The 27,570-nt window shown below is 39.6% G+C and overlaps 1 protein-coding gene across 1 annotated transcript in view; it reads left to right on the top strand.

Moving 5' to 3' along the window:
* Positions 1 to 27,570, top strand: part of LOC102868568 (chromosome unknown open reading frame, human C9orf85) — an 85,945-nt gene that overhangs the window by 50,172 nt on the left and 8,203 nt on the right. Inside the window, exon 2 of the mRNA XM_006894385.1 lies at positions 4,161 to 4,267. Coding sequence (XP_006894447.1) covers positions 4,161 to 4,267 — 107 coding nt within the window. The remainder of the gene's footprint in view (positions 1 to 4,160; positions 4,268 to 27,570) is intronic.

Raw genomic sequence — 27,570 nt, 5'->3', positions numbered from 1 at the left:
TGCAGTCTTCGCTCTGGACTCCTGTCATGACAAAAATACCTAATCACATATCCCTTTTAAACAGTTTTCTCCCTCATCTGTTTCAATGCAGTATACGTTATGGGCAATCTCCTTTCAAGCTGTTAAGTGCCTCTAGTAACCTGCTGGAGAGTCAGCAATGGGTCAGTTCTGACTTGATGATATGTAGTGCGTGCATGTGTGTGTGTATTTATCTCCTTGGATAAAGTCATCATGCTAGGTTTGGTGGGGAGCCAAATAAGGAGGAAGACCTTCAACATGGTAGACTACAAAGTGAGTGTAAAAGTGAACTTGAGCAAATCAGAGATTATGAGGATGTTGTGGGACAGGGCAAGAATCAAGAGTATATACATAGGGAAGCTCTGGTAGTTTAGTGGCAAGGAGCTTGTTGCCAACACAACAGCATGCAGTTTGATTCCATCAGCTGCTTGTTGGGAGAAAAATAGTCTGTCTGCTCCCTTGCCTTTTACTGCCTCTGAAAATCTCCTGGAGGGGTCAGCCATGAGTCCATTCCAGTTCAGTGGTACTTAACAACATACAGATTTATACTCTGTAACACGTAGGTTTGCATGAGTTAGAATCAACCCGACAGCAACTAACAACAAATTTGTTCTAAATTAGGAGAAAAATATTATTCACTTGAGAGACAAGGAGCAGTTTTTCCTTTAAGAATCTGTAACTTGTCAAATAATAAGCTAAATGATCTTTGAAAGTTTTTCTGCCTTCTAAAACTTCTAAAACCCAAGTTTTGGGTTTGTATTTGAACATGCTTAGTAACCTGGAGAGGGTGAAACCAGATTGCTTCTTGGAAGCAAGGATTCTGAAGCTCAATCTGACATACTGGGCATGTTTCAAGGAGGGACCAGCTCTTGGAGAGGGACATCGTACTTGGGAGGGTGTAGGGACAGCGCAAGAGAGGAAGACCCTGGATGAGATGACTCAGATGGATTGACTCAGTGAGTGGGGGAATGGAGGTAGGTATGTCAGAGACAATAAGATTGCTTCAGGATAGAGCAGGATTCAGAGCTGTTGTACATAGGGTCACTGTGAGTCACAAGCAACTCGATGGCACATAACAAAAAGAAGAAGCTTTTAACTTAATAGCTTACAATCTTTTACTATGAGTGATATATTAGAATTAATTGCTATAACTTGGTTGTTTGTAGACGCAGGCATGAGTAAGTTAGGATTGCCATCTCCTTTGCTCCAGGCTGGATGATTCCTAGAACTAGGATTTAGCTTTCACTGATCACGTCTCTGGAATGTGTTTCCTCTTCTAGTTTGCCAAAACATAGTGAATCAGAGTGCACAATTTCTGTTTCTTTTGGAAACTATTTTTAAGGGGAAAGTCTGTTCATTCTTTCTTCTACCCTTGTCATTTCTTTCTTACCATGAAAATCAAGCTTAATTTTGTAGTAGTGCCTGTTGATCATGTGAACCCTGTACAACCTCTCCATTTATACGGCTTCACACATCACTACAGGACAAGTTCCTACAAAGACCTCTTTTGTTTCACTGTCAATCCACCCTAAAGAAACCAGTTCCAAAACTATGTAGTTTTGTAAATCCAGATGAACTCATTAGAAATTGGATCCAAATAAGAAACCAAGTCATGCTAACAGGCAGAGCATGCTATATAACACAATTTAAGGTAATGAAATGCTTTCTATTCTGAGGATATTCTAATTAGAAAGTGTTCATGTTGTAATTGTCATTCACAGTCATTATCGTGTTCTCATTTGTTAGAGTTATGGAAAAATAAGCAACACTTTTTTAGTAAGCAACAGAGATCATGAGAGCAGATGGTGAAATGGACTTCGGTTCTGCGTATTTCTTTGCAACCTCTGTACACAACAGCCAGGCTTGAGGAAGGAGAGGAGATTGTCATGTGAGCACATATTTCCCCTTCTGATGGCAGTTAAGAGATCTGTGGTCATGGCATGCTGAATTTATTTTCCCAGAGCCCCTGCATCAGGAAGAAACTAGTGCCTGTGCTAAACTTCCCATGGACTGCCAAGAAACAAACAGATGAGTCTTGGAGGAGGTGCAGCCAGAGTGCACATTGGAGGCAGGGATAGCACATCTTCAAGGCTCTTCCTTGGACAGGGACGTCATGGTTGGAAAGGTAGAGGGTCAACAAAAGAGAGAAAGACCCCGACAAGATGGATAGACATGGTGACTGCAGCAATAGGCTCCAGTGTGTCAGAGATGATGAGGATGGCACAGGATAGGGTAGGGTTCAGATCTGTCATTCATAGGATCACTATGAGTCATACTCAACTGGACAGAACCTAACAACAACAACATGCCTAGTAACAGTAGTTGTCTTAGTTTTGTTGTGTGTGTGTGTTTTTTTTTTATGGAGATTTTATTGAAGGTTTATAGAGAACTTGGATTTCCATCCATTCATTGTTGTACATTTTCCTCCCTTCTCCTGTCCTCCACTCCCATTACCTCAGTTTCTGTAGTTCTCAATTAATAAATAACAAAATGTATTTTCACCAAAGACAAGCATAATTTCTATTTTATTCATGGTTTTTAAAATATACCCTTGAAATGTTTTCTCTTACAATAAATGCTGTGTCAAATTATTATTGCCTTTTTGTTTATACCTTTGAAAAATACAAGCACTGATTAGAAAGGTTTGGTTTTCTTGCAGATGACCTCTAAACTTGCTATCAGATAACCTCCCAAAGGAATTGTAGCTTTTGGATTGTTTTCTTTGTCCCCTGGAGAAATTAAAAAAAAAAAAAAAGAAAGAAAGACACTTTTAAATGTTCTCATTATTACAACAATAGAGACCAAGTTCTACAGCCAAAGTAGATTATTTTCAGAGTAGTTAGTGAAAATGTGTATCTAGATTTTGCATTAAACAAGTAGGCATAAAAATAAAATCACTGTGGAAAATGTATCAGAACTTCAAACTCATTGCCATCCAGTCAGAACTCACTCTGAGCTGACCCCCCAGGGGTTTTTTTAGAGCCCCTAAATCACACAGGTTGAAAGTGCCTGTCTTTCTCCCACACAGTGGCTGGCAACTTTCTATCCACTTGCCTATAGCCCACCAGAGCTCCCTATGACATTTTAAAATCTTCCTTATTTCCCTACAAATTTTAAAGAGAAAATTAGTGTTTTCTCTCCTAAAACTCCCTTTTTTTTTGCAACAGCAAGAGGAAGAGGTTTATTGCGGAGCTCCGGGCCGACGCGTATCTCTCGCAGGAGACAGAGGAGTGGACCCTGAGCAGACAAAGTTGGCTCTTTTTATACACTTTAGGGGGATACAACTGGGTGTCAGCTTCTCATTGGGTGATGAATAAAACTCCCTTTTCACCACAAACATTCATACATGCATACTTTTTTCCTGCTTTAAAAGAAACAAGTTGTAAAGGTAACTTTTCAAAAACATTTTTCTGTGCATGGAAACACAAAAGGGTTAATTTAAGTTGGACAGTTAAATGCTTTATACTTCTGACTGCTTCTTACCATCGCCTTTCTCAATTTTCATAGTATCTCCTCTCCCTTGTAGACTGGTAATTCAAGACTATCTGATTTCTCTGTTTAATTCTAACTCACTGGTAGAATTTGAATAGCTGAAACAGTAGATTTAAAACATGAATTAAGATTTATTTTCTTACTGACTTTTTTATTCAGGTATAATGTGCATGCAATACACATAGAGATCTTAAATGTAGAGTTTTGATAAATGTAAAACTCTAGAATTAGCCGTAAAGACTTCCTCAAAATGTATTTGTCGGGAGGTTAGAAAGTTTTCTAGATGATTCTGAGTTACATTCTAGTTAAGATCCATTGCATTTGTAAATAATCAGATGAAATTAGTAATAGATGTAAAATAAATATTATATAAGAAAGCATGAGTGGCATTCACTTCTGAAATGGCTTATCCCCAGAAACCCTGTGAAGTTCGAAAAAGATGAAAGTTATACAAATGTTAACAAAAGTTCATAGTATCACTATGAGTTTCCTATGACTTGACAGCACGAAACAGCAACAATATATAATGCTACTTAATTTAAAGTTAGAATATTACTTTTTAAAAAAACCTAAATAGGCCTTTTTCTTGCATTTAGAAATGTTTACTTAGATGGGTAAAATTCTAAGTTCAGTTTTCTATTTCTTTTAAGAAAATTAATGCAAAACTTCATGATGGAGTCTGCCAGCGGTGTAAAGAAGTTCTCGAATGGCGTGTGAAATACAGCAAATACAAACTACTATCAAAACCTAAAAAATGGTGAGTTAACTAGTGTCCTACTCACTTTACTGGTGATAGGTGTATCATAGTGGGTTATTTTGTTCCCAGAATTTCAAAGTTGTGTCCAAAAATCAGAGTAAATGGAGAAACAGTGTATCTGCCATCTAGAATTTCAGCCCTACAAGCTACAATCTGGTTTGTGAATGCAATAAGATTGTAAAAGTGAATTCACCATTCCTGTTGTTCCATAAATAAGTAATTCACCAATTTAAAAAAAAAATTATGTTGAGAGAAAAAGGAGAAAGGCAAATTTCTGTCTCCAGTGTTTATTACACATTCTGACTAAAGAATGGAAACAGCACACACTACTGTTGGGTAGATTTCAAATCATAGCAAACCTGTAGGACAGTAGAATTACCCCCTAGGATTTCTGAGGCCAAAAATTTTTATGGAAACAGGCTGTCTCCTTTCCTCCACAATGGGTTCAAACTATTAACCTTTCAATTACCAGCTTAACATTTAACTCACTGTGCCACCAGGTCTCTGAAAGTATAGAGTTTCATCTATATAGTAAATATATCTTAAACCTTTGTTTTTTCTTTATACTGAAATATTATGTCAGCTTTTTGTGAAAGTAAAACTTAAGCCCTGTGGTAACTTGTTTGTTTAAAGATATGTAACAGGATGGAGGGTTTTAATTTGGGCAATTTATTTAAACTATGATACTTATTTTTAATACTAAGTCCTAGTGTTACCATTTACATGTAAATGTAAATCTTCATTTTAAAGATCAAAAGAAAAATTACTCTTTCAGGGTTAATTAAGCAAATTTTGAAGCTGTATTGTTATAATTTGGAAGGGAGAAAAATACTTGCCATTTAAATATTTCAAAGCACATTGATTTAGAAAGAGGTTGTTAAGTTGCATTAAGTTGGAACCCACTTAGAACTGACTTTGCAGTGTGCTTTCAGAGACTCTACATTACAGGGGAGGAGATTGCCCATCTTTCTCCTACCAAGCACCTGGTGGGTTTGAACCACATCATGCCTTTAAGTTGTCAGTACAGCTCCTTACCACTTAGCCACCACAGTGAAAAGCCTTGATAAGAAACTTCTTACCATTCAGCCACCAGAGCTAAAACCTTTAGTAAGAAAGAATAGACTAGCTTTTCAGATTTTTTTTTCTTCTCTTTTATTACTGTGGTGAAAATGTCACAAGTACATCTGATTTTGTTCAGCTTCATAAAAGGTGGAAAAGAAGTTAAGCTCATCATCAATCAAAGGCTAATTTCTGTGAGGTGGAGGTCAGATGTCTGACTTTCATCTATTCTTTATACTGAATTTTAAACTAGCATCTCTCCCATAGCATGTTATTAATCTTCTGGGCTTGAGAAACTGTTGCACTGGCCGTAAAGAACTCACAGATCACATGTACAGTATGGAGGTTTATTAGGGAGGTAGCAGGTTACAACTTGAGATTAGAATCAAGAAGTGTATGCAAAATCACCCTTCTTTAATGCAGGGCAACTTTCTCAGTAATACAAAGGTCCTCTTGGCCCGCTTAGGATAGGATCCTCTTGACCCCCAGCCCTTGGTCCTTTGCTCTTGGCTCTTGGTCCTTCTCAGCCAAATATTATAGAATTCTTTAATTCTTCTTATAAGTACCTGGAAATACTCTACTCTTTATTTACATGTTGTTAATACCCTCAAGTCAAAACCTATTCCTAGCTGTCCCTCGAGTAGGTTTTGAGAGGCAGTAAATCACAGAGGAGGAGATTACCCATCTTTCTGCCATAGAGCAGCTGGTAGATTTAAACCATGTGCCTGCCTCTGAGTTGGCAATGCAACTCCATATCCCCACCCAGCCATGAGGTATGAGCCACAAGACCATAAATAGTTAGAAGAGCAATATGAAGCTATTTACTACTATATCAGAACTACTAGAATGGGGTAGTTATCAAACAGTATCACTAATATTACACACAAGCAAACTCCTGCTAAAGATGATCCATAATTGACTGGAATTGAAAGAGAACTGCCAGATGTACGAGCTGGGTTTAGAAGAGGCCGTAGCACACAGGACATCAATGCCACGTGGATCCTGGCTGAAAGCAAGGAGTACCAGAAGGTCTTTCTGTGTTTCATCACAACAAATTGTAGCTAATCGTGTCAAGAAAGGGAATCCCAGAACACTTGATTGTGCTCATGTGAAACCTCTACTTGGACCAGGAAGCACTCAGAATAGAGCAAAAAAACACTTGTTATTATATGCCGTCAAGTCATTTGTGACTCATAGCGACCCTGTGTACAACAGCCCTAAACCCTGCTCTATCTTGTGCCAATCGCACTGCCTCTGACACACCCATCCCGATTACCTCAGTCACTGAATCAATCCATCTCATAGACGGTCTTCCCCTCTTGCGCCGTCCCTCCACCCTCCCAAGCATGATGTCCCTCTCCAAGGACCTGTCCCTCCTTGCAACATGCCCAAAGTATGTCAGACGAAGCCCCAAAATCCTTTCCTCCAAGGAGTTGCTTGGTTTAATCCTCTCCAGGCTGAATCTGTTTGTTTTCTTGGCAGTCCATGGTACATTCAATACTCTTCTCCAGCACCACAGCTCAAAGGCATCAATTCTCCTTCTATCCTCCCTAATCATTGTCCAACTCTCTGATGCATAACAAGTGATTGCAAAGACCATGGCCTGTATCAGGCGCACCTTAGTCTCCAGAGAGACACCGTTGCTCTTGAGTACTTTAGAGAGGTCCCTAACAGCAGACTTTCCCATTGCAATACGGTGCCAAGAGTGTTGACCGTGGAGCCGAGCAGACTGAAGCTGTGAACAATCTCAGTCTCTTTGCCATGCATCCTGATGCTACCAATTGGTCCAGTGGTGAGACGCTTTGTCTTCTTGACATTGAGCCTCAGTCCATACTGAAGGCTGCAGTCCTTGACCCTCTGCAGTAAATGCATGAGGTCCTCCTCAGTTTCAGCAAGCAGGGTTGTGTCATCTGCATAACGCAGATTGTTAATAGATCTTCCACCAATCCTGATGCCACAATTCTCCTCATAGAGCCCAGCCTCCCAGATAATCTGCTTTGCATACATGTTGAAAAGGTATGGAGACAGGACCCATCCCTGGCGTACACCCTTCCCAATTTTGAACCATGCAGTGTTACCCTGCTCTGTTCTGACTACTGCCTCTTGGTCCAAGTATAGGTTTCGCATTAGCACGATTAAATGTTCTGGGATTCCCATTCTTCTCAGAGTCAGCTACAGTTTGTTATGATCCACACAGTCAAACGCCTTTGCATAGTCAATGAAACACAGATAGACATTCCTCTGGTATTCCCTGCTTTCAGCCAAGATCCATCTAACATCAGCTACAATATCTCTAGTACCACGACTCCTTCTGAAACCAGCCTGGACATCTGGCAGTTCTCTGCTGATGTGCTGCTCCAGTCGTTTTTGGATCATCTTCAGTAGAATCTTGCTTGCATGTGAAATCAATGATATTGTTCTGTAGTTTCCACACTCTGTTGGATCATCCTTCTTTGGAATGGGAACAAATATAGATCTCTTCCAGTCAGTTAGTTGGCCAAGTGGTTGTTCTCCAGATTTCTTGGCACACCTTGGTGAGCACATCCAGGGCAGCATCTGTTAGCTGAAATACTTCAATTGGTATACCATCTATTCCTGGGGCCTACGTGGCTCAAAATCAGGAAAGGAGTGCATCAGGTTGAACAGACCGATCACAAAAGAAGAAATTGAGAAAGTCAAGACTCCCGCACAAAAAAACACCCTGGACCAGTAGTTGGCTTCACAGTTGAATTCTATCAAACATTCAGATAAAATCTATCACCAATTCTACTTAAATTATTTTAAAAAAATAGACAAAGAAAGTACACTCCCAGAGTCAATGTAATTCATCACATTAACAAAGCAAATAATGAGAACCATGAGATCCTAGCAGTTGATGCAGAAAAGGCCTTTGATAAAATCCAATATCCCTTCCTGCACTTCCTGATTAAAACACTCAGCAAAATAGGAATAAAAGGAAATTTCCTCAACATAGTGAAAAGTATATACATAAACCCAGAGCCAATATCATTCGCAATGGAGACAGACTAAAAGGATTCTTGCAAATTGGGATCAAAGATACCCACTGTCACCACTCCTATTCAATATTGTATTGGAAGTATTTGCTAGAGCAATATGGAAAAAGAAGGAAGTAAGAGACATCCTGATCAGCAAAGAAATAGTGAAACTGCCTCTATATGCAAATAATTGGATAACATACTCAGAAAACCACAAGGACTCAACCAAAAAACTGCTAGAGCTAGCAGACCAGTTTAGTAGAATGGCAAGATACAAGATCAATGTCCAAAAGTCAGTGGGATTCCTCTACAGTAACAAAACAAAGAGAAGGAAAATAAAGTAATACCATTTATAATGTTGTTGTTATTATGGGAAATTGAGTCACTTGCCATCTCAAATGCACTTATTCCCACCACTCCAGTCACAGAATCGATCCATCTCATCAAAGGTCTTCCTTTCCTTCGTTGCCCTTCCACTCTGCCAAACATGATGTCTCTCTCCAAGGACCAGTCACTCCTTGCAACATGCCCAAAGTATGTCAGATGAAGCTTCAGAATCCTTGACTCTAAGGAGCATTCCGGCTTCACCTTCTCCAGGACAAACCATTTATAATAGACAACCACAAATTGAGACATTTAGGAATAAACCTAACTAAAAACACAAATACAGGCCATGGTTTTTGCAGTCACTTGTTATGCATCAGAGAGCTGGACAATGACTAGGGAGGATAGAAGGAGAATTGATGCCTTTGAGCTGTGGTGCTGGAGAAGAGTATTGAATGTACCATGGACTGCCAAGAATACAAACAGATTCATCCTAGAGAGGGTTAAACCAGGCTACTCCTTGGAGGGAAGGATTCTGGGTCTTCGTCTGACATACTTTGTACATGTTGTAAGGAGAGACAGGTCTTTAGAGAGGGACATCATGCTGGGTAGAGTAGAGGGACAGCACAGGATGGGAAGACCCTCTATGAGGTGGATTGATTCAGTGATTGGGGTAATCGGGATGGGTGTGTCAGAGGCAATGCGATTGGCACAGGATAGAGCAGGGTTTAGGGCTGTTGTACATAGGGTCGCTATGAGTGGCAAACGACTCGATGGCACATAACAACAACAACAACAAAAGACACAAAAGACAAAACTACAAAACACTTCTGCAACAAATAATAAAAGACTAAAATAAATGGGAAAATGGTCCCCATTCATGCTAGGAAGACTCAATATAGTGAAAATGACAGTCTTACCAAATGCAATCTACATTTTTTTAATGCAATCCCAATACAGATACCAAATTCACTTTTTTTTGAAGTGTGTGTGTGTGTGTGTGTGTGTGTGTGTGTGTGTATGTGTGTACCATCAAATCGGAGATTGACCTTCTTTCTCCAGGAGTGCATCTGATGGATTTGAACCTTGTACCTCTAGGATTGCAGTGCAGCTTCTTGCCACTAGGCCAGACTCCCCCAAATTCACTTTTTAAAGAGATAGAAAAGACAATTGACAAGTTTATTTGGAAAGGAAAGAGACCTCGAATAAACAAAACACTTCTGAAAAACTAGAATGAAGTGGGAGGCATAGCACTCCCTGAGCTCAGAATGTACTATTTAGGTGTAATAACAAGAACAGCATGGTACAGACACGCTGACCAATGGAACAAAATCAAGAACCCAGATATTAACTCAATATCTGTGGTCAACTGATACTTGACAAGGAAGCAAAACCTATCAAATGGGGAAGTGACAGCCTCTTCAACAAATGGTACTAGTACACCTGTACTGCTCCCTGCAGAAAGCTGAAACAAGATCCGCACCTCTCACCATATGCAAAAATCAACTCAAGGTGAGTCAGAGACCTAAGCGTGAAGCTCAAAATTGTAAAGATCTTAAGAAACAAACAAAGCTTAGAAGGCCTAGCTTATGGTTTAAAGAGACAGACAATACAGTCAAAAATAAACAACTAGGAGAGGATAATATAATTGATTAATGGGACCTTCTAAAAATTAAATACCTGTGTGTATTAAAAATTTTTTCAACAGGGTAAAAAGAAAACCTGCTGACTGGGAAAAAAACACTTGACAATACCATCTCAGAAAAGATTCTCATAGTAAAAGTTTGCAGATCACTAGAGAGCCACTACAAGAATAAGTCTGATTACCTAATTACGAAATGGGCAAAAGATATGGGGAGACTTTTTCACAGAGGGAGATACTCAAATGGCCAACAGACACATGAAGAATTACTCAAAATCAAAGATGCGAATCGAAACCACAGTGAGATACCATTTACTTTAATAGCAGTGGCAAAGTTTAACAGGACAGCAAGCAATTAATGTTGGAGAGGATGGAGAGAGATATAAACTCTCATGCACTGTTGGTGGGATTGTAAAATGGTACAACCACTCTGGAAGGCAGTTTGATGTTTCCTCAAATAGCTGAACATGGAAATACCTTATGCCTGAGCTATTCCACTCCTGGGAATATACCCTAAGGAAATTAAAACTAAGGCACCAATGGAGATTTTTAGACCAGTGTTCATAGCAGCATTATTTACAATTGCAGGAATATGGAAACAATCAAATGGACTGAGAAATTGTGGTACATTCACATGATGAAATACTGCGCAGCATTCAGGAGCAATGATTTTGAAAATTGCTACATAACTTAGGAGAGACTGGGGACATTATGCTGAGTGAACAAGCTCAGTTTCATATGGACAAATGCTGTATAAGACCATTATTGTAGGGTGGGAAATATAACTATTAAAACGTTTTTGAGGATCCAAGATAGGGTAGGAGCAGAGGAGTGAGAATCAACCGGAGTGGGGGGAGGGGGACATCATAGGATCGCACAATCTGGTGGCTAGAAGAAAGAGGGGTAAAGGCAATGGGTAAGATCAGGCAAGGATCTGGAAAGACAGAATAATAGTGGGCATAGTTCAATGGTGATTAATTTTATAAAATACAATGAATTAGAATGGTTATATGAAACACAATGTGATTGAATGTGAAAAACAATGTATACGAACCGATATAAATTAAAATTTTTTTTAAAAAATGCAAAACTATGGTACATAACCTTGCTTGCTGAAACTAACGAGATCCTGAAGCCTTTGCTGCAGAGTGTCAAGGACTGCAGTCTTCAGTATGGACTGAAGCTCAAACATCAAGTGATAAAGATTCTCACCACTGGGCCAATTGGCAGCACCATATAAATGGAGAAGACATTGAGATTGTTAACAATTCAGCTTGCTCATTTCTACAATCAACACTCTTGGCACCAGCAGTCAGGAAGTCAAAAGACAAAATGCATTGGGAAAATCTGCTGTCAGAAACCTCTACTGAGTGCTAAAGAGCAGTGATATCAATCTAGAGACTAAGGTGCACCTGATCCAGGCCATGATTTTTACAGTTATTTGCTATACATCAGAGAGCTGGACAGTGACCAAGAAGAAGGATTGCTGCCTTTGAGTTGTGGTGCTGATGAATTCCGTGGACTGCCAAGAGAACAAATAGATCTGTCCTGGAGAGGATGCAATTAAGTTGCTTCTTAGAAGCAAGGACTTTTACTGCCTAACATAATTTGGACATGTTTTCAAGAGAAATCAGTCCTTGGAGAAAGACATTATGCTTGGAAGGGTAGAGGGACATTGCAAGAGAGCAAGAACCCGGAGATGAAATTACACAATTACTGGGATAATGAGGTTAAGTGTGTCAGATATGGTGAGATTGGCTTAGGATAGGGCAGTGTTCAGAGCTCTTGTGCATAGGGTTGCTATGTGTCACAGACCACTCGATGGCACATAACAACAACAGTGGCATGGTATATAGGATCTTGCACTGCTAAACAAAAGGTCTGTAGTTAGGATTACCCAGCTTATCCAAGAGAAAAACATGGACGATTTCCTCCCATTAAGATTTACAGCCTCGTTTATTGCGGCTTTGTTCACAATAGCAAAGAGTTGGAAACAACCCAAGTGCTATCAACAAACGGATGGATAGAGAAGCTCTGGTCTATTCACGCAATGGAATACTACGCAGCATTGAAAAACAAGGAACTCATGAAATATGCAAAATAGGTGACCCTGTAGCACCCTATGCTGAGTGAAATATCTCAGTCACAAAAGGACATATACTGCATAGGGCCACTGTTGTAAAATGAAACTGACCTCGGGGTTGAGGGAAGACAGAGAAAGAGGGGATAAATAATGTATACTGCTGAAACAGATGAGAGAGAAAACTGTTTAAAAGGAATATATGATTAGGTATTATTGTCATGACAGGAGACCAGAATGAAGGCTGCACAGTGAAGTGGACTTGAAGGGGAGGGATTGTATAACAATGAAAGAATTTTTATTTTACTTTTCAAAGAGAAGATCGAATTGGGGGTAAGGGGTTGGCAGGAAGAAAAGTACAACAATGAATGACTGGAAACCCTAAGTCTCTGTAAACTTCGATTAAAATTAATTAAAAAAACAAAACAAACAGAGAGATGTACAGCCTCAGAAAGCTGTGATGGGTCCCTGTAAGTCAACCTTGATTAGATGGCACTTGGTTTGGTTTGATGTGGGTATCATTTAGTATTGGATTATAATTGTATTATAAACCTTTTAAGTTTATAGCCACTTCCCACTTATCAACCATCTTGTTACTAGTATTTCTCACTTATGACAAACGTAAAAAATTCCACTCTTTTGTGCATTTAATGTACATGTGATGGTAATGAACACTCAGGTGTAAGATGATCCTAATGCACCAATGGCTAAAGTATGGGTCAATTTGGATGGCCATAATTTTCAGTGGTTTAGTAGTTATGCAGTGTTATCATTTGACAATTATGTGATAATGAGGTCACCCTCCATTTTTGCACGATCTCGTTTTGGCATGATGATGTGATCTCTTGAACCACACCATGTCGATAAGTGTGAAGTAGGTAGACACAATATCAAGAGTCTCTGGCTGTGGTTCTACTAAACACTGTAGTACAATCCTTTCATATTTCCCTTCTGATGATCAGTTTTCCTATTAGCTGCTATTGTTGTTAGGTACCACAGTGTCGACTATGACTCATAGTGACCCTACAAACAATAGATCTGAACCCTGCTCTATCCTGCACCATTGTCACCATCTCTGATGTGCTTGAGCCCACTGTGGCAGTCACTGTGCCAATCCATGAGAGCCTTGTTGTGGAAAATGTAAATGTTGTCAGGAGAGGCCAGTTCTTAGAAAAATATATCAGGGTGGGAAAGGTGGAGGATCAGAAAAGAGAAGAAAATTCAGATATTGTAAGGTAAATATATCCTTCACATTTAATAGAAAACATTAAGCAAAAATTCTTGCAGTTCATGCAAGAAAAAAAAAATCTTTTTCCTTTTTATTTGGGTATGCAGCTTTCTACACCTAGGCCTCTATACTTACCTAAAACAATTGTTGTTGTTGTTTGTGCCATCAAGTCACCTGCTACTCATAGCGACCCTTTGTACAACAGCCCGAAACCCTGCTCTGTCCTGTGCCAGTCTTATTTTGTCTGACACACCTACCCCTATTACCCCAGTCACTGGATCAATCCATCTCATAAGAGGTCTTCCTCTCCTGCACTATCCCTCCAACTCTCCCCAGCATGTCCAAAGTATGTCAAACAAAGCTTCAGAATCCTTGCCTCTGAGGAGCAGCCTAGTTTAACCCTCTCCAGGACAAACCTGTTTAATCTCTTAGCCATCCATGATATATTCAGTACTCTTCTCCAGCACCACAGCTCAAAGGCATCAATTCTCCTATCATCCCTAGTCATTGTCCAGCTCTCTGATGCATAGCAAGTGATTGCAAAGACCATTGCCTGTATCAGGTGCACCTGAGTCTCCAGACTGACATCGTTGCTCTTCAATATTTTTGATAGATCTGACAGTAGACTTTCCCAATGCAATATGTCTTTTAATTTCCTGGCTGCTGGTGTCAAAAGTGTTGATTGTGGAGCCAAGCAAACTAAAGCTGTTAACTATCTCAATAACCATCTATCATGATACTGCCAGTAGGCCCAGTGGTGAGAATATATGTTTTCTTGATGTTGAGCTTCAACCCATATTGAAGGCTGCAGTCCTTGACCTTCTGCAGCAAGCTCTTCAGGTCCTTCTCATTTTCAGCAAGGGTTGTGTCGTGTACATGACACAGATTGTTGGTGAATCTTCCACCAATCCTGATGCCACATTTCTCCTCAGAGACCCCAGCCTCCCTGATAATCTGTTCTGCATATAGATTGAAAAGGTATGAAGATAGGACATATCCCTGGCATACTCCCTTCCCTATTTTGAACCATGCAGTTTTTCCTTGTTCTGTTCTGATTACTGCCTCCTGGTCCAAGTATAGGTTTTGCATAGTATAATCAAGTGTTCTGGGATTCTCATTCTTCTCAGAGTCAGCCACAGTTTGTTGTGATCCACATAGTCAAATGCTTTTGCATAGTCAGTGAAAGAGAGACATTCCTCTGGTAATCCCTGCTTTCAGCCAAGATCCATGTAACATTAGCTACAATATCCCTAGTACGATGGCCTCTTTTAAACCCAGTCTGCACTCTGGTAATTCTCTATTGATATGCTGTTCCAGTCATGTTTGGGTAATCTTCAGCAGACTCTTGCTTGCATGTGATATTCACATGTTGCTGCAAATGACGGTCATATATTGAAGGGAAAAAAAGTGTTTCTAAGCAAGGTCGTCAATTTAAAAGTGTGCGACAATGTGTTAATGATATTATTTGGTAATTTCCACACTCTGTCGGATCACCTTTCTTTGGAATGGGAACAAATATAGATCTCTTCCAGTTAGTTGGCCAGGTGGTTGTTCTCCAGATTTCTTGGCACAACTTGGTGAGCACATCCAGGGCAGCATCTACTTGTTGAAATATTATCAATTGGTATATAGTCAGTTCCTGGGGTCTTGTTTTTTGCCAGTTCTTTCAGAGCAGCTTGAAATTCTTCATCACCACAGGCTCTTGCTCATATGTTGTTTCATGAAATTCTTTTGTCCACCAATTCCTTTTGGTACAGTGACTCTATCCTCTTTCCATCTTCTTTTAATACTTCCTAGATAATTTACTATTCTACCCAAAGCATACTTAAGTTATGCAACTTGAGGTTTGAATTTGTTCTTCAGTTCCTTCAGCTTAAGAAATGCTGAGTGAGGTTAGCCACTTTTATTTTCTTACTCCAGCTCTTTACACATTTCATTATAATACTTTACTTTGTCTTTCAGAGCTGCCCTTTGAAAACTTCTGTTCAGCTCCTTAACTTTTTTTATTTCTTCCCTGTGCTTTGTCTTCTTGGCACTCTAGTCCAATATTCAGAGTCTCTTCTGACATCCATTTTGTTCCTTTCTTTCTCCTCTGTCTTTGTTATGACCCCTTGCATTCTTCCTGGATTATATTCTTGATATCCTCCCACAATCCATCTGGTCTTCCCTCATTAGTGTTCAAGGCCTCAAACCTGTTCCTGAGATTGTTTTGAAATTCAGGTAGGATAGACTCAAGGTCATATTTTGGTTTGGTAGATTTAATTTTCCTTACCTTCAGCTTGAACTTGCATATGAGTAATTGGTGGTCTGTTCCACAATTGGCACCTGGCCTAGTTTTCACAGCTGATATTGAGCTTCTCCAGTGGTTCTTTCCAGAGATGTAATCAGTTTTATTCCCATGCATAACATCAGGTGAAATCTCTGTATATAGCCTGCATTTTTGTTTCTTATAAAACATATTTGCAATGAATAAATAGTTGCTTGTTCAAAATTCTATCATTCTGTCTCCCTCCAGCTTCATTTCTGTCACCAAGTCCATGTTTTCCAACTACTGATCCTTTTTCTCTGTTCCCAACTGTAGCATTCCAGTCATCCATTATTATTAATGCATCTTGATTGCATGTTCACTAGATCTCTGATTGCAAAAGTTGGTAGAAATCTTCTATTTCCTCTTCTTTGGTGTATGTCTCTGAATAATAGTGATATTCACTAGACTGCCTTGTATGCATATGGATATTATCAAGACCAATCTAGCAATGACTTTTTTAACTATGAAAGCAACCCCATTTTCCCTCACCTTTTCATCTCCAGCATAGTAGATCGTAAGATTGTCTGATTCAAGTTTTTCTAAGTCATACAGCACTCTGGTCAATTTGCTGTGATGAGATAGTCTGGGTTTGCTGTGATACTAAATCTTGTGCCATTTGGATCTCAAATTCCATAATGGAACAGCTGTGCCATAGGTGTGCCAAACACCATAATGGCTGCCCATCGTGGGCAGTGTTTGGTGGAGCTCCCAGATTGATTCAGGTTTGGAAGCAGGAGTGGCATCCACTTCCTAAACCACATGCCTCTGGAAACTCTCTGAATTTGGAGAAATGATAATAGTTATAGAAAGGCTTTAGGCCTTTTGTTTATAGGATCGCTATGAGTCGTATGTGACTTGATGGCAATAAACAACAAAACAACAGACTCAAAATGCCCTAAATCAGCAGAGTATTAGAAGTACATCATTACCTATCACATTACACACCAGTGAAAAATTGATCACTTAGTATAAAGGCTATAGGATTTTACTACCTTATTGCAGTAAATTTTATTAAAATAATTCTCCCTCTCTCCTATTGTGTTGTCATAGCTGACCCTCCAGTGGGTTTTCAGAGGCTATAAATCACACACAAGGAGACTTCCCATCTTTCAGTGAAGCAGCTGGTGGATTCGAACCTCCTACTTTTAAATAAATTAGGAGGAAAACATTGCTCAGACATATCTAAGAAAGTAATATTTAATGAGTAAGTTTCATTATCAGCCTCTTCTTCAGTGTGTGTGTGTGTGTGTGTGTGTGTGTACATGCCTTGAGCGTGTGCACATATGTGTGTTTTTCCTTATATAATTGATTTGCATAAGTTTCTGGTGGCAGAGTGACTGGTGTAAGTAAAGTTGAACAATATATTTTCCATAATTCAAGAGTTTAAACAATAGTAAAGAGCTCTGCTATAATTCAACTATTTGGTATCTTTATTATCCTTCCCTGTCTTCTGTGAACATGGTAAATATGTTCTATAAATAACTGAGGAAAAGCTCTTTGTTAAGTGCCTTTTTCTTTGTAATTCAGCGTGACTTCATGAGTAAGAACTAGAGGTAGTGCTGCAGTGAATGTGTCTTCGTTCCCGTATTTAGATTGAGGTCATTATGGTTAGTCAGCGATGAGAAAAATCTATCACCTCACTCCAGGAATATTACATTTACCTAGAGTCCAGTTTTGGTTACAAACTACTCTTCTCACCACATCATATGTAGTACATGGTAACTGTAAGCTCTAGGGGTCCTCTTGTCTAGAATGTTGGTCTTCTTAATATTTTGGAGGGTAAAAAGATTGAGTTTTCATTACCAAAAACTACTTGCTCCCTTGTACATGAGATTTGCTTTTTTTACATTAATATTAATAAGCACAGGAATCTTTGATTTTGAATTTCCATATCTCCTCCATTTTTGTTAAACTACTTTTGGTGATAAATGACTATTTTATACTCACAGGCAGCTCTTGTGATCTTAGTGAGTAAGGAGTTACACTATCAACCCCCCAAAAAAGTAGGAGGTTCGAATCCACCAGCTGCTCCACTGAAAGATGGACAGTCTCCTTGTGTGTAATTTATAGCCTCTGAAAACCCACTAGAGGGTCAGCTATGACAACACAGTAGGAGAGAGGGAGAAGAATTATTCTAATAAAATTTACTGCAACAAGGTAGTACAACCTCTCCACTTATTTTAAAACACAATCTTAGGACACATAGAGACATGAAATTTAGCTTTTGTACTCTTAAGTACTTGAAATTTAGGCGATTGTTTCTGTATGATATAATTTCAGAGTGTGGTTTTGGAATCCTCCTGTGGTGAGCACAGCTTATTTAAGCCACTACAGGAAATGTAACTTTAGGGAACTTGGTCAGTGTTGAGTTTCTGTTATTTGTGTCTCTGGGGTGGAGCACCAGAACTCCCTGTTTATGAAAGTACGTCGTCATCCCATATGGAAGGGTGCTACTGCAAGTGAAGCTGAAGGTTAACGTGTGATTACATAACCAGGAAATAAAGTTAGTTCCAGGAAGTTATAGAAGAGCAAAATAAAGCCTGAAGCCTTTTTTTTAATTTCTAGCAAGTTCTAGAAGATACACATCTTTTCTTCTTAATAGTTATTGTTTAAATTGGCCATTCTCCAGCTTTCTCAAGACTTCCTTATACTCATAAACTATTGAGTTTTGTTTGTGTTTACTGTTATATATATATTAAAACTGAGAAATGTTAAGAAAAAAAATTGTTCCCAGAATACAAATAAAAGGTTATTGTAACCAGTTAGATGTGTGTGGATATCTAAAGAGTGAAGAGGAGGGGGAGAGGGAGACTGTCGGTGGGAAGGGTCACAGAATTTGGTGGGTGGAGGGAGGGAGCAAAGGAATTAGGAAAGATCCACTGGGGATCTGAAAAGATGGGGTAATTGTGGGCATAGATCAGTCGTGATTAATTTTGTAAGACACAATGTATGGGAATGATCATAAGAAACACAATAAGAATGAAAACAAATTTGAGAAAGATTTCTTTTCTAGAATAAAAGCCTTCCTACTTTATGGCTCATTAAAACTAAAGACTAGGTAATTATTCTACTATTTCACAAATAGCTTCCTTTCATTATCCCTTCTTCTCCCAACTATAAAATGGCCTAAATAGAGTTACTGATACAATTATATGTAAATCCAAGTCCTTTGAAAAAGACTGCTCAAGTGTTACTTGTTGGCTTGGTGCTCTTCATGGCATGGACGATGTAGTCATAAATCCTGGTAAACATTCTTTGCAGCTTCTCTCTGCCAGCTTTTTTCAAACTCAACAGAAACGTCGTCGTAGCCCCCAGGTGCAGAGCACACTTCCTTAAACCTAGGGAACTGATGAAATAGCACGTATAACATTATCTCATTGGTCTTTTCTGGTAAATTGTTAGGTTAGAGGGCAGTGATGGACCTGAGGCCATGGTGTTGAGTTTCCTTATGTGCTCATTGAATTTAGTGTTCCCTAGCCAGGAACAGTCTGTTCCTGTTGCAGTCTATTCCACAATTATTGCTTTCCCCCACTTTTGTCTTTTTCTTTCATTGTACACAAAAGTGCCTCACATTTTTTATTTTATATGAAAATTTGTGTTTGCATGCTAGATGGTACATGGGTTTGCCATAAAACAAATCCTTGTTACTGTCTGAAGGCATTTGTAGACTTGACCAGTTCGTTAATGCTACAGTATCTACCATATGGCCAGAATTAGAGAAGAGGTAATTGAAGGATCTCTTCAATTCTTCTATCTTAAGTTTACAATTCATATGTTGATATAAATAAATAGTGGGCTGGAAGCCTTTTGTTTAGAGTCAATCGGGACCTGATCAGCAGGCCTTTGTATTATGGCGCTTTGGCCTGGTGTTATTTGTGTTTGATATGAGCATTCTTCTAAGTGGTACTTGTCTGTCAATTTGTTGTACTGAGGTAACTTGTGGTTGCTGTGATACTGAATGCTGTGCCACTGGTGTGTCAAATGCCATAATGTTTATCCATGGTGGACAGTGTTTGGTCGAGTTCTCAGATTAAGACAGTCTTTGATGTAGGAGTGACCGCCACTTCCTAAACCACATGCCTATGAACTTAGAGAAATGAAGATAGATATAGAACAGAGTGTAGGTCTTTTGTTCTTAGGGTCGCTATAAGTCATATTCAGCTCAGCAGCACTTATCAACAACAGCAAACAACAAAATCCATGTTTTAGTTTAAACTGTTCAAACTGCCTAAATCCTCCTGCTGTGAAGGAAAGGAGAGGGGAGGGGAGGAAAAGATGGGAGGGAGGGAGGGGAGGGAGGGAGAAAGGGAAGGAAGAAAGGAAGGAAGGAAGGAAGAGAAGGAGGGAGGGAGGAAAGGGAACTCTGGTGGCCTAGTTGCAAGAAACTGCGCTGCAATCCCAAAGGCATTTGGTTCAAATCCAGTCTCCTCCTGTGCCTCTCGGATCTGATCCGATGGTACACCACAGACAAAATAATAAATTATGTAAATATATTCATTGTTCTTAATAAAAATAACTTTTTATTATAAAAAGCATCATGACTAGAATACAGAGTTTTAGGTAGCATTTTAAAGAATGAGAATTCCCCAACACTTCATTGTACTTATGAGAAACCAGTACCTAAACCATGAAGCAATAATTCTCACAGAAAGGAAGATAACTTGTAATATTTAGGGTCAGAAAAGGTGTTAATTAGGGTTGTGTCCATCCTCCATAGTTATTCGGTCTGTTTACTGAGCAAATAATTTGAGAATCTGGACTGTATGAAGAGGAATGTGGTATCAAGATTCAAGAACTTACTGAAGAATATCAAAGACTACAGCCGTGAATATAGATTATACCTTAAAAAAATAGATGGATTGATAGATTATACCTTAACATCAAGAAGAGGAAAATCCTCACCACTGGACCAATAAGCAACAGCATAATGTCGTTGTTGTCAGTAATCCAGTATAAAATAAAAATTTTATTTAAATAAATTTTAAAAGTACTGTAAGGTATTGTGAGAGTAAAGGAATAGAGAATGAAGAAGACTGGTTTGAGAAACCAGACACCTGGATCTTAGCCCAGTGTTGACATGTCTTTGCCATATAATCTTGTGAAAATCACCTCACCTCTCTATGTCTCATTCTTTACGCTGGGGAGTAAGTGTTGGGTCCTTTGTGTAAGCAAAGACATTGGCCCAAATTACTCCAGTAGTCACTGTAGTCTTAAACGGCACAAACTCATAAAACCCCTTTGACTTTTTTTATGACTGTGTAAAGTAATATTAAGAAGTCATATTCTTTTTTACATTATATAATACAATGTATCAACATTTCAGGAGCTCTGGAGGCAGGTGTTGCTGTGTATCATCCAGTCAGAACTGACCCATAGTTGACTCTCTAGTGGGTTTTCAGAGGCACTTAACTGCACAGGAGGAGACTGCCCGTCCTCTTCTTGTGGGACAGCTGATGGCTTCAAACCAGGTGCAACACAGACTGCAGCGCAGGTTCTTACCCCTCCACCATCAGAACTCCCTTCTGGAGGCCTGGTGAGTAGAAAGTTGTGCTGTCAACCCCAAAGCAAGCAGTTCGAATCACTAGTTGTTCCTCAGGGAAAAAATGGGCAATCTCCTTCCATGTGATTTCTATTGCCTGGGAAAATCCAGTGGCGGGTTTGGAGCTATGAGTCAGTTCTGACTTGACAGCAATGGTTGTTGACTTGATCAATATTTAAAGTGTCTGAATAATTCAGGAAAGTAGTATTTTCCAAATGATTACTACGTGATGTTATAAAACATACATGTATAAAAGATCAATTCAAGGTATAAGACAAAATTAATAATTTTAGTGTAATAATACACGAGTTAATTAGTTTCTGATTACACCTAGTGACAACTGAGGACAAACATCATGGATTCCACGTAAATAAAAGGAAATAAGTTTACTGAGGGATAAACATCCCATGGTGAAGGACATCCACCATCACAGAATAAAATAAATACTTCACCAGGTTTGGGGTATGTTCTTGTTTTACTGCAGGAGGAAATGTATTTCATAAATGAATGGGGGGGGGAAGTGTTAAAGACGGGATCTCTTGGACAATTTGTCAGGGATATCCACAATACATTAGGTAGGATTACATGATTAGCCAAAGGCACATTGCCATTCACTTTTTTTAGAGGGTGATCCTGAGACTATAATAGTTTTTCTGATACTCTTTATCAATTATTTCACTTCACTTGGGTCCAAAATCAACACTCATAGTAGCAGCAGTCAAGAAATGAAAGATGTGTTGCACTGGGGAAATCTGTCAAGGACTTCTCCAAAGTGCTAAAGAGCAAGGATGTCAGGTTGAAGACTAAGGGGTGCCTTATTCAAGACATAGTCTTTTCAGTTACTTGTTGTGCATCTGAAAGTTGGACAATGAGTCAGGATGACAGAAAAATTTATAACTTTGAGTTGTGGTCTTGGAGAAGAGCACTGCCCATCCCATGGTCTACCAAAAGAACAAACGCATATCTTCTGGAAAAATTGAACCAGTGTACCTATTAGGGGCAAGGATGGTGAAACTTCATCTCACATAATTTGGGCATGTTAGGAGGAACCAGTCCGTGAAAAAAGGCATCATGTTGGGAAAAGTAGAGGAAAGAGAAAGAAGAAGACTTTCAACCAGATGTAGTGACTGTAACTAAGGCCTTGAGCATTTTGGACATTGTGTGGATGACGCAGAATAGGGCAAGATTCAGATCTACTGATCATAGGGTCATTTTGAGTCATACCTGACTCCATGGCACATAACAACGATGACTTAACATTAGTAAAACTGGGGGGGGGGCTCTGGTGGCATACTCTGTAAAGAGCTGCGCTGTTAGCCCAAAGGTCACACACCACCTCACAAGAGAAAGATTTCAGAGCAATGACTTTGACTTGTAAACTTTTTCCTCTATCATGCCTGCTTCCAGGAAGTCTGAAAAGACCTGTAGGGCATAGGCACTACCTCTCACATCTGTTTGATAAAAATGAAAAATACGAAAAAAAAAAAAAAAAAAGAAAAATACTTTTTGGGAAAAGATTGACTAGATCTCTTTTACCTAGTAGACTTCAGAGAAAAAGAATGCCTTCCTTAGGGTATAAAGCGAGGTCAGCCATAAGGAATACAGGAACTACCATTTTAAAAATCCAACATATATTCCAGACACATGTCAAGATGTTGTTACAGGCAGCTCTGGTGGCCTAGTGGATAGGGAGTTGTGCTCCCAACCCAAAGGCCAGGTGGGTCAAACTCACCATTGCTTCTCCTGCAATTTACACCTTCTTAAAACTCACTGGAGGGTTGGCTATGAGTCAGTTCAGAATTAATGGCAATGAGTTTTTGTGGTCATAAGGTGGTATTGAGTGGAGCACAATTTTCAGAGACTCTATGAAAGACAGACTGAAATCTTGCATTATTTTGGGCCATCTTCTTTATGATCTCTGCTATGTTCACATTCATTGTTACAGTCACTGTGTCAACCCATGAATTAGAAGGTCTGACTCTCCTTCACAAACATACCACTCCTCCTAGCATGTCTCCTTCCAAGAACTGTCCCCTCCTGACAACATGTGCAAAGTATGTGAGATGATGTTTCATCACCCTTGGCTCTAAAGAGCACCCTGGTTGCACTTCGTCCAATCACATTTGTTTGCTGGGTATTGAAGACATTTTGCCAACATTACAATTCAAAGGCACTGACTGTTCTTTTGTCTTCCTCATGGATTGTTCCACTTTCAGATGCATAGAAAACAAGTGAAAGCTTAGAGCAGGTGCATCTTAGCCTTTAAATTGATCTCCTTACTCTTTAGCACATTAAAGAGGGCCTTGGTGGTCAGTACTTTTTCCTAAAGCAACACATCTTTTCAATACTTAACTGTTACTACCATCAGTGTGGTTGTGTAGTAAAATGAAATAATTGGCAATGTCAATCTTTTCTCCATCTATTATGCTATTCCTTTTGATGATATACTGAGTCACTGTGTCAAAAGGAATTGGCAAACACAGAAGAATTTAATGAGACAACATATGAGCCAGAGCCTATGGTGATGAAGGAAGAAATCCAGGCTAATTTGAAGGAAATAGCAAAATAATAAGGCTCCAGGAATAGATGGTATACCAATTGACATATTTCAGGTAACAGATGCTGCCCTGAACGTGCTTATCAGGTTGTACCAAGAAACCTGGAGAAGAAACACTTGGCCAACTGACTAGAAGAGATCTATATTTGTTCTCATCCCAAAGAAGGGTGACCCGACAGAGTGTGGAAACTATAGAACAGTATCATTGATTTCACATGCAAGCAAGATTCTACTGAAGATTATCCAAAAACTACTGAAACAGCACATCAACAGAGAACTGCCAGAAGTCCAGGCTGGGTTTAGAAGGGGTCGTGGTACTAGGGATATTGTAGCTAATATTAGATGGATCTTGGCTGAAAGCAGGGAATTCAGAGGAATGTATATCCGTGTTTCATTGATTATGCAAAGGCACTTGACTGTGTGGACCCTAACAAGCTGTGGCTAACTCTGAGAAGAATGAGAATCCCAGAACACTTGATTGTACTAACATGAAACCTATACTTGGACCAGGAGGCAGTCGTCAGAACGGAGAAGAAAACACTACATGGTTCAAAACTGGGAAAGGCGGACTTCAGGGATGTGTCCTGTGTCCGTACCTTTTCAACCTGTACGCAGAACAGATTATCTGGGAGGCTGGGCTCTATGAGGAGAACTGTGGCATCAGGATTGGTGGAAGATCTATTAACAATCTGCGTTATGCAGATGACACAACCCTGCTTGCTGAAACCAAGGAGGACCTCATGCACTTGCTGCAGAGGGTCAAGGACTGCAGCCTTCAGTATGGACTGAGGCTTAATGTCAAGAAGACAAAGATTCTTACCACTGGACCAATCGGTAGCATCAGGATGGATGGCGAAGAGATTGAGATTGTTCACAGCTTCAGTCTGCTCGGCTCCACAGTCAACACTCTTGGCACCAGCAGCCAGGAAATCAAAACACGTATTGCGATGGGAAAGTCTGCTGTTAATGACCTCTCTAAAGTACTCAGGAGCAATGGTGTCTCTCTGGAGACTGAGGTGCGCCTGATACAGGCCATGGTCTTTGCAATCACTTGTTATGCATCAGAGTTGGACAGTGACTAGGGAGGACAGAAGAATTGATGCCTTTGAACTGTGGTGCTGGAGACGAGTATTGAATGTACCCTGGACTGCCAAGAAAACAAACAGATTCATCCTGGAGAGGGTTAAACCAGGTTACTCCTTGGAGTCAAGGATTCTGGGGCTTTGTCTGACATACTTGGGCATTTTGCAAGGAGGGACAGGTCCTTGGAGAGGGACACCATGCTTGGGAGGGTGGAGGGACAGCTCAAGAGGGGAAGACCCTCTTTGAGATGGATTGATTGAGTGACTGGGGTAATTGGGATGGGTGTGTCAGAGGCAGTGCGAAAGGCACAGGATAGAGCAGGGTTTAGGGCTGTTGTACATAGGGTCGCTATGAGTCGCAAATGACTTGATGGTGCATAACAACAACAACAACAATGCGGGCTAAGCGGTGAAGAGTTGCTCTGCCAAGCCCAAGCCAAGGCTGAAGCCACCAGACGCTCTGAGGAGAGAGCCAGACAGGCTCCTCCCGTGTGATTTACAGCCTCTGAAAACCCTCTGGAGGATAGGCTCTGAGTCAGTTCCCATAGCAATTTTTGGTTGAGATTGTGATGATCAATTAAGAAAACGAGGTAAATTCTAGTGTTGAATGAAAATTAGGCTCTTTTTAAAATAAAACTCATTATGAAAACCAGTTAAGTTTTGCTAGGACAGTAACTTTCTGTATATATCATCTTTCTTATAGGCAGGGAGTATATGTATACATGCACCCACATTTAAAATGGCATTTCCCCTTTTATAAATGTGAAATAAATGAATTATAAAAATGTCAGCATTTAACGCAGCCCAGTTTCTTTGTCACATGTGTATACCACAGTCTGCTTTTTCTTTTAGCAATCTTAAACTCAGTTTTATGTGTTCATGGAGTAGGACATGAAAGAAGCTAATAGTTTTATTTTTTATTTCTAAAAAACCCAACATTTTAGTACAACATTTCTCTATCCAAAGAGTCCTGATCTTATGCTCAGCATGACTTCGATGTTATTTTAATCATAAGAGACAGTCATTCTAAGTTGTCATAAAAACTGTAAAGGACCTTGAGATGTCTTTAAACAACAGCTGTGAAACAACAATTTCTGGAGATATCCTACTATAAATACACAATAAGGGAAAAATTGAATACATATATAGTGGGTTTATTTCCTCCTAATACTTTGCCCTGAAATGCCAACATTTTAAACATTTTAGGAGTCCACTGCTAGGAAACTTGAGAGTTGCTAAAAGGATTGTTCTGTCTTCTCATTTCTCTATGGAATATAATTACCAGAATCAAGAAATGATCAATGATCAGTTGACCTTTAATAGATCACATTAAACATTTAGTTGAAACAGTGGCTTAAAAAACCACCGTTAACTCTGTAACTATGTTTTCAAAGTTTACTGACTGAGAGTAACATGAAAAAAAATTTTATCTATTTCTTTTTCACAATGAAAATCACACAGGGAGTATGTGAGAAGGCCAGTAAACACTCTCAGTCACTTCTGCAGCCTCATGTCATCGAGGTGAGTACGACTCAGCGAGCCTAGGAACAACAGGTCTGAACCCCGTCCTGCCTGTGCCACAAGGATCTGCAGAAGGCAAGAACGGTGTGCCCCTAGAGCCCACAGCACGGTGGTGCTGCCAAAGCCCGATTCAGTCATCTGGACTCCAGAAATGTGAGAAAAGAAACCTCTATTCTTTAAAGCCATGGGGAACTCTGTAATGACAACTCTAGGAACCTAGGGACAATACTTAGGAAACCAACATGGCTTACTACAAAACACAAAAGGAAAGAAAATGAGAAGTTAATAATAGTCACCAAATATTTAAGATCAAGGGCAGAATTTGGAGTTTTCAGTTCACAATTTAAAAGTACTATAAGATGGCAAAACAACTGTGAGAGATCATCTCACCCCAGTAAGAATAGCAAAATTTAGCAGAACAGCAAACATCAAATGCTGGCGAGGTTGTGGAGGAACTGGAACCCTTATTCACTGTTGGTGGGAGTGTAAAATGGTGCAACCACTCTGGAAGGTGGGATGGCACTTTCTCAAAAAGTTGCAAACAGATACCATTTGACTCAGCAATTCCACTACTGGGAGTTTATCTTAAAGAAACCATAACTGCCACCTAAGCAGATATATGCACACCCATGTTTATTGTGGCTTTGTTAGAAATAGCAAAGAGCTGGAAAGAAACCAAATGCCCATCAACAAACGAAATGAATAGAGAAGCTCTGGTAGTCACACAATGGAATACTATGCAGCATTAAAAAACAAGGAACTCTTGAAATATGTAATATGACCCCGGAGGACATTATGTTGAGTGAAGTATCTCAGTTACAAAAGGACAAATATTGCATAGGACCACTGTTGTAAAATGGGACTGACATCAGCGTTGAGGGAAGACAGAAAAGGAGGGCAGGAATGATGTATATTGCATTGAAACAGATAAGGGAGAGAACTGTTTAAAAGGGATATATGAATGGGT

This window comes from Elephantulus edwardii, unplaced genomic scaffold (genome assembly GCF_000299155.1).
Source record: "Elephantulus edwardii isolate Elephantulus edwardi_28Jun2011 unplaced genomic scaffold, EleEdw1.0 scaffold00141, whole genome shotgun sequence".
Lineage (NCBI taxonomy): Eukaryota > Metazoa > Chordata > Mammalia > Macroscelidea > Macroscelididae > Elephantulus > Elephantulus edwardii.
The sequence above is the reverse complement of the archived record's forward strand: the minus strand, read 5'-3'. Positions and strand labels throughout refer to the sequence as shown.